The sequence below is a fragment of the Alligator sinensis genome, unplaced genomic scaffold, assembly GCF_000455745.1.
Source record: "Alligator sinensis unplaced genomic scaffold, ASM45574v1 scaffold1185_1, whole genome shotgun sequence".
NCBI lineage: Eukaryota > Metazoa > Chordata > Crocodylia > Alligatoridae > Alligator > Alligator sinensis.
This window is the reverse complement of record NW_005842900.1, coordinates 200919-215258: the sequence shown is the minus strand read 5'-3', so window position 1 is coordinate 215258 and position 14340 is coordinate 200919. Positions and strand designations below refer to the sequence as shown.

At 45.1% G+C, this 14340-nt stretch overlaps 2 protein-coding genes across 2 annotated transcripts in view; one reads left to right on the top strand and one right to left on the bottom strand.

Annotated features, from left to right (window-relative positions):
- Positions 1-878, top strand: part of SAMD15 (sterile alpha motif domain containing 15) — a 7358-nt gene extending 6480 nt beyond the window's left edge. The window contains exon 3 of the mRNA XM_006035950.3: positions 336-878. Within this exon, the coding sequence (XP_006036012.2) occupies positions 336-629 (294 nt within the window). The 3' untranslated portion in view covers positions 630-878. The remainder of the gene's footprint in view (positions 1-335) is intronic.
- A 93-nt stretch (positions 879-971) lies between these two features.
- On the bottom strand, positions 972-13237 carry NOXRED1 (NADP dependent oxidoreductase domain containing 1). The gene is made up of 6 exons (XM_025192159.1): positions 12081-13237; positions 10654-10835; positions 8988-9168; positions 7230-7384; positions 5235-5454; positions 972-2573 (listed from the first exon to the last, which is right to left on the bottom strand). The coding sequence occupies exons 1-6, from the start codon at positions 12242-12244 to the stop codon at positions 2300-2302; spliced, it is 1176 nt and encodes a 391-aa protein (XP_025047944.1). The 5' UTR covers positions 12245-13237; the 3' UTR covers positions 972-2299.
- Between the last annotated feature and the right edge of the window lie 1103 nt (positions 13238-14340).

Genomic DNA, 14340 nt, shown 5'->3' with positions numbered 1-14340 from the left:
TGCTTATGCAGGGGGTCAGACTCGATGATCTATTGAGGTCCCTTCCGACCCTAACATCTATGAATCTATGAATCTATTTAGGCAGCAGATCTGACTCAAACAGATGGAATAAACCTGTGAGATTATCAGAATTTATTCTTCCATTGGCACTCTCCTAATCTCACCTGCACGCCAGGCTCCTTGTTTGCTTCATTTCAGAGCATGAAGGGGAATTGTTATCAAATCAGAATGTGTAGGAGTCCCTGTCAGCACTACTGGGCAGTACACATAGTTTTTCTGCTTTAGCCACTGCCCTGAGGTCAGGATCCCTGATGTTCCAAATTCTTGCATTTCAGGAGATTTCAAGGCATGTGCGGGAGCTGTTGGGGATTACAGAGCCTCTCTGGAGCAGAAGCATTGCCCTCCCCTACAGGGACAACATGGGCTTGTTTCTAGAGCACAAAGCCCCAACTGGCAAGACAGCAGATGCCCTCACCTTCTCCAAGTTTGTCCATGAAGCAGGACTGAAACCATATGCCATAACTACGTCTTTGCAAAAAGCCCAAACTGATATGAACACAGACAATCTCACCATTTCCCCGTGCATCCAAGAAGCAAAAACAGAGCCACATGCTATAATTCCACCCTGAAAAACAGATCAAGCTACTGGACAAACTGATTCTTTTGCTGTGTCTCTGGCTGTCCCACTTTCTTCATATTAAAGAAAAGGCGCTTTACTGCTCTTGTTTAGTGTGCACACTGTGCTCAGCCATGTGTAGTCCTTTCCCTGAAGAGCTTGCATATAAACATTTGTCCCTAGAGAAGCGCCTTTGGGACACTGCCAGGCACTGAACTCATTGTCCTCAGTTCAGTGTTGTGATTCTAAAATTCCCCCACCACCCTACACATGTACTTGAAAGAGTTATAAATGGCACAGTTGGTGCAAGCAGCACTGAATAATAAGGGAGCTGAGAACTAGAAGTCAAGAATATTATAACTGAGACTGAAGAGAGAATGTTAGGAGTGAGAATTGATTTGATGGACTGGGCAGGATACTAGGGCATCACCCTTGTTTGGGAGAAAAGCATTGGGCAATCTTTTATGCAAGTGAGCCTTGCAATGTAAATCACAGTCTTACAAGTAGCACCTTCTGCACCAAAGTACTACACTGCATGTTGGTTTAGTCTTGATCCAAAGGAAAAAGTATTCCTGACTGAATCATCATCAGCAGGGGTTTATTTGAGAAACACTCCCCTTCCCCCTCTCCACCCCCCCAGCCAAATAATGAACAACCTAATCCCACGTAATTTGAGAGATTTGATTAGATTAAAATCCATGTGGGTTGGGACTGAAGCCATTAAAAGATCCTAAACTGCTTCCACAGAGAAAAATCCAGCAGTTTAATTGAACTGAGGGATTAGGACAAGATGACATTTAAGTATTGGTTTATTACTCAGGTTGTTAACCCGGGGTATTTGAGAAGGCCCTAGGTGTTATGTGCAGGTGGGCGGGGATGGAGTGCCACCATGCACCATCCTGCATTGCTGCCCAGCCGGACGCAGGGAGTGAGAAAGCTTGCACGTGGCAGCTACTGACACTCCGTGTTCAGCTGCGTGCCGCCACCCCTCCCTCCCCTGCTCCACCACCGGGTGTACACTGCTCCATGTCCAGCCACCAGGGGTACACCGATCCAAAAATGTTGAAACCTCCTGGTTTATTAGACAACCAAGAGGTGTCAGGAACTCTCAGATGCAAACACTATTTTGTACTGAGGTCGCTAATCCACAGTGTTGTTCTAAGCATTTAAAAAGCAAGCAAAACTTGCCATTTTCTACTTTTTCCTTATCCTGTTTACTCTTGAGTTAAAGGACTGTTCAGTAATAGCCCTGGTCATCAGCTAACTGATTCTAGTGCATTTTTTATAACCAGCCTTAACCTGGGGCTACTAAAAGTAAAAATCAAATATCCCAAACTAACGTTCTGTGAGATTGTTGCCATAACCTCTGCAAACCAGGGAAGACTAAAGGATGGGAAGCTTTCAGGTGCTTCAGAACTCGGGTAAGAAAGTTGCTCAATCTCCCTTTAATTTGACCCTTTTTTGCAGCGGTCTGTGCCAAGGGTGACAGTCAAGCCAAAGTTATTTGCTATACCAGTCTTATTCTTTCTGCAGAATCCTCACTATGGTTCCTCTAGCACATGCAAAAATGGGATGGATTTCTTCAGTGGAAACTGATAAGAAAAGGGTATTAATCTCCATAACAATTCTCTTTAGTAAGAAAATTTAACAAAGCAGCCCCATCCATAGAGGGTTGGTTCTACTTTATGAAGTTTCAAAATCAGTGTGAGGAACTTCCTCCAGGCTTTCTGTGCCAGTCACATCCAAAGCGGTCATAGTGGACATTGATTCATGACAGGTCACCATACTGGGATCTGCTGTGGCAGGACAAAGAGACATCCTGCTGTCAGTGTGGGCTTCAAATGAGGCATGATATAGCTGGGCAAGGTGGTTCTGGAGATGCACACACCTTGCTAGGAGCTGGCCAAAGGGGGTCTCCTTCAGTTGTACAGTTGTCAGGTCAAACCACGGAAAGGTGCTGGGAAAAGAAAACAGGCTTTATTATTTATATGTCAGCAACTATCACCACTGTCAGCACCCAGAGGTATGATTTAACAAATAAACATCCTTTAAGTTATGCACTTTTTCTTAGCCCTTTGAGAAAGCAACAAGATTCAGGAAGTTGTGGTCTTTGGACACCACCAGTTCAAATGAGAAGATTTTGCATAAATGGGAGCTAATGGGTTTACAACATGAAACAGTGTACAAGCATATTCATCATACAGGTCCCACAGCAAGGATGCCACTGCCTTGGGTCTTGTAAGAACCAGCTTTTCTTGTGCTATACCTAATCCAATGGGGTCCTGATCCTGACTAGGGAATCTGGAAGGTTCTTTAATATGGTTAATATAACAATTATACAGAAAACAGAATTAGCAGGGACTGGATGGCTTAGGAACCAATGATGAGTTTTAGAGATTTTAATCGCTAGTAAACAGTACCAAGCAATCTTTCATCTGTGGTGACCAAAAGCTACTTTTACCCAATAGATACTACATCAGAAAAAGCACCCCACACATTAGACTCCTTTGCTGTGGTCCAAGAAGAGGGGGCTGCCGTTGGAAAAGCCCTGAAGACTGTACTTGCAATTCCTGAAGATGATCCCAGCAGAGTACAATCCAGACAATGTGCTTTTCTCTGGGTAATAAACCCAGCATTCCACAGAATCAGTGTCTCTTAAACTGGTAACTTCCATCCATATTAAATTTAATTCATTTTTTTTTAAGGAGAATTGGTGCAACCATGGAACTTCTGGTCTACGTACACACAAAAGGTTGAAACCTAAATAGACAGTGAGACAGCTGTCCTTCTTTAGGGCATTGCCTGTGGGTTACAAGGCACTAATATTTGTTAACAAAAGGAGCTCCATATCCCCTTCTATGAATCAGTTTTAAAAGACAGAGAAGGGAAAGGTTCTAAAAAATAGAGGAAATCTACGGCAAAGGGACCCTTTAAGCTCTTCACTGGAGTCTGGTTGCTCGGGAGTGATAAAGGAAGTTCATCGTTTCATCCAAAACCAACAATAGCTTTGCAGTGGTGTTGGTTTGTCTAGATAAGAGGGGTGATGCAGGGAGGAATTACTTCCTCCTTCAGGCTCCTATTGAAGACATCCTGCTATAAGATAAGAGGGGAAAGAACAGGAAGTCTGTTCCATGATAAATGGTATAAATAAGGCAAGTCAGGCACTCCTCTCTTTTGTACAAGAACAATGTGATGTTCAAGGACATTGAAAGGTTCCAAATTTCAAAACGAGAAAAGGATTTTTTAACACGATAAGTAATTAGTTCACTGCTACCAGATAAGCTCTAGGCCAAGAGCATAGTAGGATTCAAACTAGGACTGAACATTTAGGTAGATAATGAGAACTGATGCAGTTATATTACACATACAGATTTTTATAAAGGATATTATCCTTCCTGGGTCAGTACAGAAGCCAAGCACTAAGAGGTAAGGAAGAAAAATCCCCTATAGGCAGATTAGTCTCTGTGACCGGGGTGGGCAATTATTTTGGGCAGAGGGCCGCATGACAGGCAGCCAAGGGCAGATAAATATTAATTTTCTAAATTTTTTAGGGGCCCTGCAGGCCAGATAGAATGGCCTGGCAGGCTACATCCGGCCCCCAGGCCGCATTTTGCCCTCCCCTGCTCTATGAGGTTTCTTACTGCTGGCCACTGTCAGAGACAGACCTAGTTTGTTCTGGGACAATGGGCCTAGACCCAGTAGAAGCTAAAAGCCCCACCTCAAATGGCTAGAGGGAGGCCACTAAGCACAGAACTTATGGGACAAAAACAAATGAGAAAACAGGAATAGGAGTATGGGTTATAAGTCAATAGCTAGGGTGTGTAGAGAAGATACCAAGCAGAGAACTCTGGTTGGCACCCACTGTCCTTTGAATGTAGTTAGGGAGCCATTTGGACACCTCCCAGTAAAACTCTTCTTGAAGATGTTCCTGGACAAGGAAAACAGCTCCACAGCTGTCTTCCTTTTCCTTGTCCAGGCACACCTTCAAAAAAAGTTTTACTGGATGGTGTCCAAATGGCTCCCTAAATACACTCTGGATTCGCTCCAACCAGTATCTCCTTCCTAGTCTGGTTGATGGATTCTCTGGAGCTACAGCTGGAGTCTTCAGAGACAGGAGACTGGACTACAGGGACTGCTGATCTGGCCTGGTCTCATTTTTTATGCGTCCTGGTCTTATTTAGCTAGACTGCACTAGTGCCACAAGTCCTGTGCCCCTGCATGTAGCAGATTCTTATATCTGAAAGAGCAGTTCATTCTGATAAGAATAGGAGGGGCTCAGGATAAGATACCAGGATATTCATGGCATGGATTTAGACTCTGACAGCTGCCAATATGCTAGGTTGTGGGTTGATGTCTATGTCTTGATAGAGTGGGTAACATTTTCAATAGCAGCTCCCATTATTTTCATAATGAGGCATTTGGGAGTCAAGTCTCCTTAAGAGACACTGAAATTTAGGTCAGATTTTAAAGTTGAACCTTTCACTGATGCTTCACACTGGAGTCATGTACACCATAGTGTTCTTCTTATGCCATCAGAAGAGCCCTCCTTTCAAACCAGGGGATATGACAAACACTCAGAGACCATCCAGCCATCTTTGAATTTTGACACCTTACTTACTCTTGTTGAGTCAGGGAGGCAGCAAAGGTTTGGTTGACAAAGCTCCCACACACAAACAAGGGGCAAGTCTCTTTCTCCACACAGACATGGCAGGGCTCAGAAAAGCATACACTATTGAGTAACTTCAATGTCTCCTGGTGGGACAGGTGCTGCCACATGCAACTGTTCAGGGCTGCGTAGAAAACAGCTTCCAACCACTTAGCATTGACAGTGACTTTCCCTGCACAATATACCAGAGAACAAATTACATTTACAACTGTATATGCAAATGTGAAGGAAATAGACCTTTTCCTGGTAGTGAACAGGAGAGGAGGGTAAAAGCCCCAGCAACTACAATGGGCTTATTTACAAAGGTCAAACATAGATGAGGGTTTGAACAAAAAGGGACTGGACAAATTCTTGGAGGAAAGGGGCATCAGTAGCTATTGAGAACAGGAGTTAGGGATACAGCCTCTGAATCAGAACTTCCTAGACCTTGAATGCTGGAAGCTGCAAGTGAGAGAGGAACAGTGGAAAAAACCCTAGCCATATCCAGTTCCCTCTCCCTTTCAACATCCACTGTCTGCTGCTGTGCAACACAGGATGCTGGGCTAGATGGACCTGTAGTCAGACCCACTAAATAGCAATTCTTATATTCTTATGAGGAGACTAGCCAATTGCCTGTCAAGAATGACAGGGGGAGGGGGCAGGGGGGGACAGAGGCCTGGGCTGTTCCCTGGCTCCCCGCTGCTGCTTCAGGCCAGGGCCAGGGTTGGGGCCATTACCCCCAAGACAGCCAATCAGAGCACAAATAAAGTGTTACAGACAGACTAAGGCTTTTATAATATTAGAATCCTCAAATCTAGTACAGACTAGTAATAGAGTAATAAGTAGTGATAAGGGTGATAAGAATCCTCTAGCTCATTTCAGCTACAAGACTCCACTGAATATAAAGCAACTACGTAGCCACATTCAGCAGTGTGTATAACTGAATTGAAACAGGACGGTTTAACAGTGGCCAACAATACTATTTAGGACAGGAAGTTAAACAAGTAAAACCATGGAAGAAACTAGGGTAGCAGAAGACAATTCCCACATTGAAATTTAATCATGGCAGACATGCAAAAATTGACTCGTGCAGGAAGGGAGAAAGAAAGTGCTAGTAAGGACTTGGACCAGTGATTCTCAACCAGGCTGCTGTGCCTCCAGATACTTTGAATGGTGCCACAAAATGTGAGGAAATAAGTGAGGTGTGAGGAGATAAGCAGATAAAAGTGCAGACTCAGGCTTGTTCCTGTTTGGCCAATCCCCAACTTCCACACTGCCTGGTCCCTCTGCAGGAAGTAAGCACTATCATATATAATTTGCTTCTGAAATTGGATGCCACTCAATTCACAAACATTATGGAGGTGCTTCAAGTCCAATGACAAGTGCCTTGAGTCCAGAAAATTTGACCTAAACCTTATATATGCATATAAGGAAGGCCTCTTATCCACAGCTTGTGGCTTTACTATCTCTGGAACCTGAAGTTACTGCTAGCTCACCAAAGGCAATTACAACTCCAAAAAGAGTTATAAAACACACACAATGTGCATAGCACACATGGAGAGGCCTTCTCTCCAGTAATGGTCCTGATTGTAACCACGTGGCCTAGAGCACCAAGCTCTCTAAGAGACACTAGAGATGGGGTCACTTTGCACTTTGCCCATCCATTTGCAATGCCTGACTGTTCCCCACTTATCTTAATTCAGTGCTTTGTCCAGTCTAACTTAAAATAGCTAGTGACAAGGCTTCCCACGCTTTTATTATTAGGAGGTTCTGCTTTCACACTCTGCATTTCTAAACAGTTACTCAGAACTACTCAGACAGCACAGAAGGCGAACAGCTGTTACTCTATACATAATCTTGCTGCTGAATTGTACTGGGGTAGGACAATCAGAGTAGCTTTAGTTTCAGGCAAAGACACTGCTTCCAGCACCACAGGAAAATGACTAGAAAGGGAAGAAAGCCACATACCCTTAGGACTACCAGGACAGGTTGCCTTCACAACAGCAGGGTCTTGAAGAGCAGCTGTGATTGTCCCATTAGGCCTCCATTCATTTGTAAAGTTGTGGCTTGCACACTGGTACTGTGGCCTCACAATGGCACTGTAGGAAAGGAGTTGCTTCAGCCTGAAAGCAAAGTCAGCAACAGAAAGATTGCACTAAGGGAGAGGAAGGCCAGAGAATGAATGTGCATGTCTACAGACACCTTTCAGCCCAAAGTGCTTTCCATCCTCTTCACATACAGCATAACGAAGACCCAGCCACTGCTGAATTCCAACTTCTAGCTAGGAGAAGAGAGATATTCACAATATCAATGTAGCCCAGCATTTAAACATCCTTGTGCCCTGTCATCTGCTGTAAGCGAGAGTAAAAATATGGATTTTACAACACAGTCTGAAGGTCAACAGACTTTAGTTCTTCCTTCCTTCCCTAGAGTTCAAATCTGGGCACAGGCAGTAAACTTGAATGTTAATGTGGATTAAGATCAGGTACGAATTGGAGGCACAATAGCTGTTCCCAAATAGCTACATGTGTGCTTATGCTGACACTTTCAAGGTTGTTTAAGTTAAATGGCAACAAGGTGCCAGGGTAAGTATTTCTACATAAGGGTTTATTTGGGAACAATGCATCAGAAACAACTATGTGTAGTCCCCCTACTTTAGTAAACACTCATGTCTGTATAATAAAATACCAAGAGGAGGGCTGGACTGCTTAGGGCATTAGGGGCCAACTTTTTTGGCAAGTGTGCTACAAATGAGCCCCACACCCGAGTGCCCCTTTCTCCTGCCCAGTCTGCTGCTCTGCTTTCTGCTCCTTGGCCAATCTGTTTCTCTGCTTTCTGCTCCCTGCTCTATCTGCCACTGTGCTGCCTATCTCTTCCTCAGTCTGCCATGTGCCCCACACCCCAGCTACCTGTGCTACAAGTTGGTCCATACCACGGATTGGTCACCCCTGGCGTAAAAGATCAGAACTGGCATGTGGAATTTCTCACTGCTTGCACTGAGATTGCTGCCGATTCAGATGCAGCCCAGTCCTAGAGACTGAAATCCTAGAGATCGCAGCCCAGTCCTAGATATCACACACTACCCACCATGTTTTTCACATCTGATGGCTGTTCGGTGCCCTCTGTAAAAACAAGGGACTCTCAGCATTGTTCCAAATGGAGATGTGTTTCAAGAGCCACATCACAGCTGGTCCTTTGTTAGCTAGCTCAACAAAGAGGTAAAAAACTGAAAGGGCCAGAGACTAAGCTAACCTCACCAGCATGGCCAATCTTAAGCAGTGAAAAACCCTTGGACCAGAATTCCCTTATCTTTTTTATTTTAAATATGGGAAGCATGCATATGCCTATCTAACATGCCTATATAGACATAGACACGTGCACACACTCAATGCCTTCTGGGTTCTGAGTCTTTTAAGGTACCTGCTCACATTTTCAAGCTTCTCTGTGCTATGAGGGATAGACAATTGCTTCAAAATATAAGCAGAAATATGCACAAATTCACCTGATGCCAGCAGGTGGGCCTTTAGGGAACCTACCAAATATTATAAGACTCTCAACAAAGTCTTACAATAAAATTGTGAAAGTTGGCAACTCCACCATCCCCACTCTGGGCCAAATACATTAGACAGCAGCACCACAGAGAAAACTTGCGTTGTGCTTGCCTGTGACACAAAACTTGTGGGATTTAATTTCCTGGCTTGCCAAACTGAGGTAAATCAATATTACCTGGGAAGAGGAACAGCACTGACTAGGCTGTACACAAGGCAGGGTTCACGGAGTGTAGCACGTATTCCTGAGCAGACATGCAGCAAGTGAGATGGCAGGCAACAAAGGAATACAACATCTGCCCAGGACACCAGCTGGCCATTGTCATAAAAGCATTCGACTCCCAGCTGCTGGAGCTCTGCTAAACACAAGCAAATAGACAAGGGAATCACCAGCTCAGAACCCAGGCTCTGCAGATGGGCAGTCTGGTGTGAGGTGTGCCCTGGGGAGAAGGTGAATCACCCACCTCAGACTGGGACAGTCCTTCCCCCAGGGGACCTTCACAACTTAATCAGAAGCTGTCCATTAACATTATTTCCATAAAATGTGAGGCACTCAGGCTATAAGGAAATTAAACCTCCCTGCCCAGAAGAAATATGGAGAAAATTCAAATGGCTGGCACTGTTTCATGAATATTAATTTAAAGCTTTAACTGGGAAATAAACAAAACAAAAAAAAACAAAAAAAAACAAACAAACCCAAAAAAACCTCTGGGTCTGGCTGGTTTTCAAGATCCATAAAAAGCCCTTTAATGGCTCCCCTTCTCATATCCTCTGGAGATAATTACAAAAAGGATTCCAGTGTCCTGGTCATCTCCCTAGAGAAGAGTTATCTTCAGCTCATCTTGTTTTACATTACTTATATGACAACTGACATTTTGCATGCATTTTATACCTATACTAAACTCCCTAGTCCACTCCTTTCACTTGGTATTCCACCACTTCAGAATGAAGAGAGGGGCAGCCTGACCCTGCAATGAAACTTTGAGGAGAGGGTCCCAGGCTGGTTATTTTTCCATGTCACCATTGCTGTTGGCTCAGAGAGCCGTTCCATCCATTTAGTGAACTTTTAACACGTTGATGTTTCAACCACTGAGGAATGTCTTGAAAAATTACTGAGAAGAATTCATAAAAGAGCAATAAAAATGGTTAAGAGTCTGTTGGGACTGAATTAAGAGGCAAGATTAAGTGAGAAAATGGTGCACTGCTTAATCAAATGATGGCTAAAGTAGGCAAGGGAATAACTGTCTATACATATTTGAAGGCTGGAGAGAGATGAGTGGTTCAGGGTGCTTTAAGGAGATCTAAGAGGCATAATGGAGTGAAATTACAGAAGGAGGAAAATACTGATCTTCACCAAGGAATATTTCTTAATACTGAAACAGCTTTCAAAGGAAAAGTGAAGTAAAGCCAGAGTGGGATGTGGTTGGTCAAATATACTGCATCAAAATTGTGGGAAAGGCTTTGGGTTAAAAGAATAGAGTCATCTGCTTTCCCCTAAGAAAAAAAAACCTGAGTTAATATTTTTGTCTAAAAGTGAATGTTTTCTATGGAAACAATAATTTTGGAGCCATCTCTACTTGAGATGGTGCAAACGAGAGCAGACTGGGCCTGAAAGAATATGAAATATTCACCATTCTGAAATGGTGAAATACCAAGTGAAATGAGCGGACTGGGGAGTGTAATATAGGTGTGGGATGTTTCCTGCTTGGTGCAGGGGGCTGGACCTGGTGATCTTCCGAGGTCCCTTCTGGCCTTACAATCTATGAATCTATGAATACACTAAATCAGTCACAGTGACAGTGCTGCCTTTCCCAATCCAGTCCCCCTGGTATGCTGGCTCTTACACAAAATCTCTGGCCTCCTGGTGGAGATATGGATGTTCTGTGCTGTGATGCCACTTAGATCCAGCAGTGCCCTGACCAGCTGTTTCCCAATGTGTCCTCCACCGATAATCCCAACCTTCAGGCTGTTGCAACCTATGGATTCTATGGCAGCAGTCTGTGGAGACTTCTCACTCCATTCTTGTCTGAGAAGGGATACACAAAGAGTTGGCATCAACCCAACATAAACCTACACACCCCCATTACCCTCAGAACCTGGAACCACAGTCCTTCTTAGAAAGAAACTGTTGTCCAGTGTTCCTGAAAGGGGTTTAGACTTGTTCTGTGTTTTAAGGTGTTGGTCCCACTTGTTCATTCCTAGTTCTCAAACTAGCAGTGGTCACCCCAAACTCAGACTCTCTCCATCGTTTACCATTCACAGTGATTGCCATCTAATACACATTCACAACCTAATCCATTGCCAGGTGCCTTTGTAGGCACCTCTTAATCCTGCCCCACCCACCTTTTAATTCCACCATTCAGGTACCAGACCTTATCACAGGCCCTCTTCAAATGCCTGTTAAGAAAATGAGTCATACAGTGTCTATAGGACAGTGACTAAACTGGACTCTAGGGCACTGAGCTGGTGTGGATTCCAGAGCCAAGTGGCCTTTGTACAGGATGGTCTGCCAGCAGCGCCCTCCTTTTCTTAATCGAGGAGGCTAAATCTCAATTTTCCCTGTTGATCGCATCTGCAGTAAAGTGGCCCAAACCACTTAGGCATTTAAGCCTTTACTGGGCAATTCCACCCAGAAGCCCACAGGCAGCTGGAACAGATCCCAGAACTGCAGCGTTATCGCACCCTACCCACCATATTCTGAACTAGCTTTACCTTCTGGCTGGTTACAAAGCATAAGTCCTTAGTCTAACCTCAAAAGAGGCCTGAATAAACTTGAGCAAGGGTCATCTCTCAAAGGAATAGTTACCCATACTTTACTGAGTACAGATGAGAAATGGGAGGAGTTTATTAAATTAGGATTAGGATAAACATCCTTTGTCTGACCTGGGCAGACAATACCCAAGATATATCAATGCTTTCTGATGGCTATGCCTTTGCCTGTGTTGAATCAGCTTGACAGTCTTGGTCTATAATTTCTAATGGGCAGGGCCTTGCATCAAAGTTTAGCACCATGTGATGTCTGGCACCTTGCTGACAAATTTAACTGAGAAGCTGAAGACTGACCAGGTAAGGAGCTGTCCTTTCAACCCCAGAGCTGAGTTTCCACCAGGAGACAGCTGACATCCGTTGGCAAGGGGAGAGTCTGCCTCACTACTGCCTAGGGCACCCTTTTTCTGGCAGTAAACAGGCTTTCAGTCTCTAGGCCTGACAAGCCAACACTTTTCACCAGCACTAATAAATACCAAGGGAAGAATGCTCATTTCTGCCTTACCTGATAGTGTTGAGTAGCTTGCAGAAGAAGACAGCATGGGCACATGCATTTACCACCAACCCCTTAGAATGGCATCTCAAATTTAGCAGCAAGGGCTGCTCACTCTCTCCTGCCACATGTTCAAGTTGAAAGGACTTCAGATTCATCGTAACATCTGACATCATAGCTCAGAACAAGAACCTTCAGCAAGAAGCAGCAGTTAGAAGAGCAGCACAGCATCCAGCTGTTAGACATTGCAGTCAATCCCCAGCTCCTGATATAGCGTGCCACACAGTTCAGTCTGAGATGAAAATAGAGCAGTGGATGCCAGGACTATTATTTCCATGGAGCTGCACACCTCCATGTTGGAGAGGCTGGAAGCTTCTACCTACCCACAGCTAAATCTCATAAAATGGAGCAGCCAGCAAGCTGCACAGAACTTGGTCAGGTAGATTTCGAGTCCCTCATGGTCTTGGTAATGTGGAAACCAAAGCTGAGGCAAGAGGCTTTGGTTTCCATCTGCACATCTACATTTTCACCTTACCACTGGCTTCAGTTTTGCCAGCACCGTGCACGCCCAGCCTTTTTTCCTCCCAGGGAATGCACATTTTTCTTCCCTCCTTGTGCATTTATCACGATTGCTCTATAACCACCTCCAGCATGGGCTGTTCAGAAGCTTTCCTATATCAGAATACAGCCCCACAGCTTTGTGACCTGGAATCACAACATCACAAGACATACACGCAGCTCTCACTAGAGTGTTCTGCAGTGAGACTGCAATGTTGCATCACAAAGGACACTGTCCTAAAATTGGGAGTTAGTTCAGAGTATACTCAGTTCCCAGTGATACGTTTCAGGACCAAGTTCATACAGGAGAGTCACCATTTCACCTGGTCCAGAGTTGAGATGGAGTTAAACAGCCTCTGCCAGGTAGACAACTGCTGTAACAAGCAGAGCTGATTACATACTGCACCAGTTGACCCAACACAAGGCTAATCCATCATTCTGACTAGGGAGGGCTGGAGTCTGACATTACTTGTTTGATATTCTGATTTCTACACATCCGTTCCCAGCATCTGATGAAGTAAGCTTCAGCTCTCACAAGCTTGTACTATATACCCTGGTGTCTGTTTTAATTAGTCTGTAAGGTGCAAATCTACCCTGACTTCTACTGGATTTGAGATTAACGAAGCTACTTACTCATTACTCAGTTAGCTAGTGGGGCAGTGCAGACCAAGCTAAGGTACTTCCATGCTCTTCACAAGGGCTGGTCTTCAACCATGTGTAGCATAGGCTGGTCCTGAAGACTGCACTGGCTACATGGAGAGAATACAGCCAGGCAGGGCTTTCTTACTCAGGCACAGTTCTTGCCCTCTAGCCACAGCAGCCTCCATAGCTCTTATATGAGCCCCCATCTGCATTCACACTAATGCCGATAGGCTGTGAGTTTGGTCCTGAGGCCTTCACTCCCCCAAGTGGCCCTGTTGGCCCCAGTGCTGACCCTGGAGGTAGGGAATGGTCAGGTGAGGAAGTGTTGTGGGGCAGACCCACTGGAAGCCCAGGACCACTGCAGGCTTCCGGCTGTCAGAAGTTCGGTCCCAGGCCTGCCCCAGCTGAAGTGCTACTGGCAGCAGGAGCTGGACCCCCCCTACCTGCAGCACAGCTACAGAACAGTCCCAACCGCCACCTGGATTGCGCACCTGCCCAAGCTGCTGAGCCACTTGCAGTCCCTCCGTGCTGTACTCCCTCACCCCAGACTCCCGGTGCGGTCCCCCCCCCCCCCAGCCTCCAGCTTCCCCAGTGGCAGGTGCCACCCATTTTGTGCCCCAGCCAATTCAAGCCTAACAGTGGTGTTGTCATGGCGATTGCTTAGCTATCAGATGTCCCTGAAGGAATCTTGTATACACCAAAGATGAATCCAGAGCCCTGATCCTTAAAGGGCCAGCACCACATTTCACAACCCCCAGGGATGGAGAGAACGTGGCATTTAGAGAGGAATCATGAGCGCCCCTCGACACACGTCACTCCCACCATGGATCAAATTAACTTCAACAGGCACAGGCTGTTTTGCCAGGTGTGACTGCCATCTGGACAGCTAGGTCAGGTGAGGAAGTGTTGCAGGAGATCTTATTTCACCCAGTAGGCACCTAAGTGCAATTCTATTCCACTCTGAGCAAACTCCTGAAAAACCATCGCTTTTAAAGGTGTATGGATCCAGGTCTTCCCCCTCGCAGCTTTAGGTGATGGACTCCTAAGGCTGAGATGAAGTACTGTTTTCAGG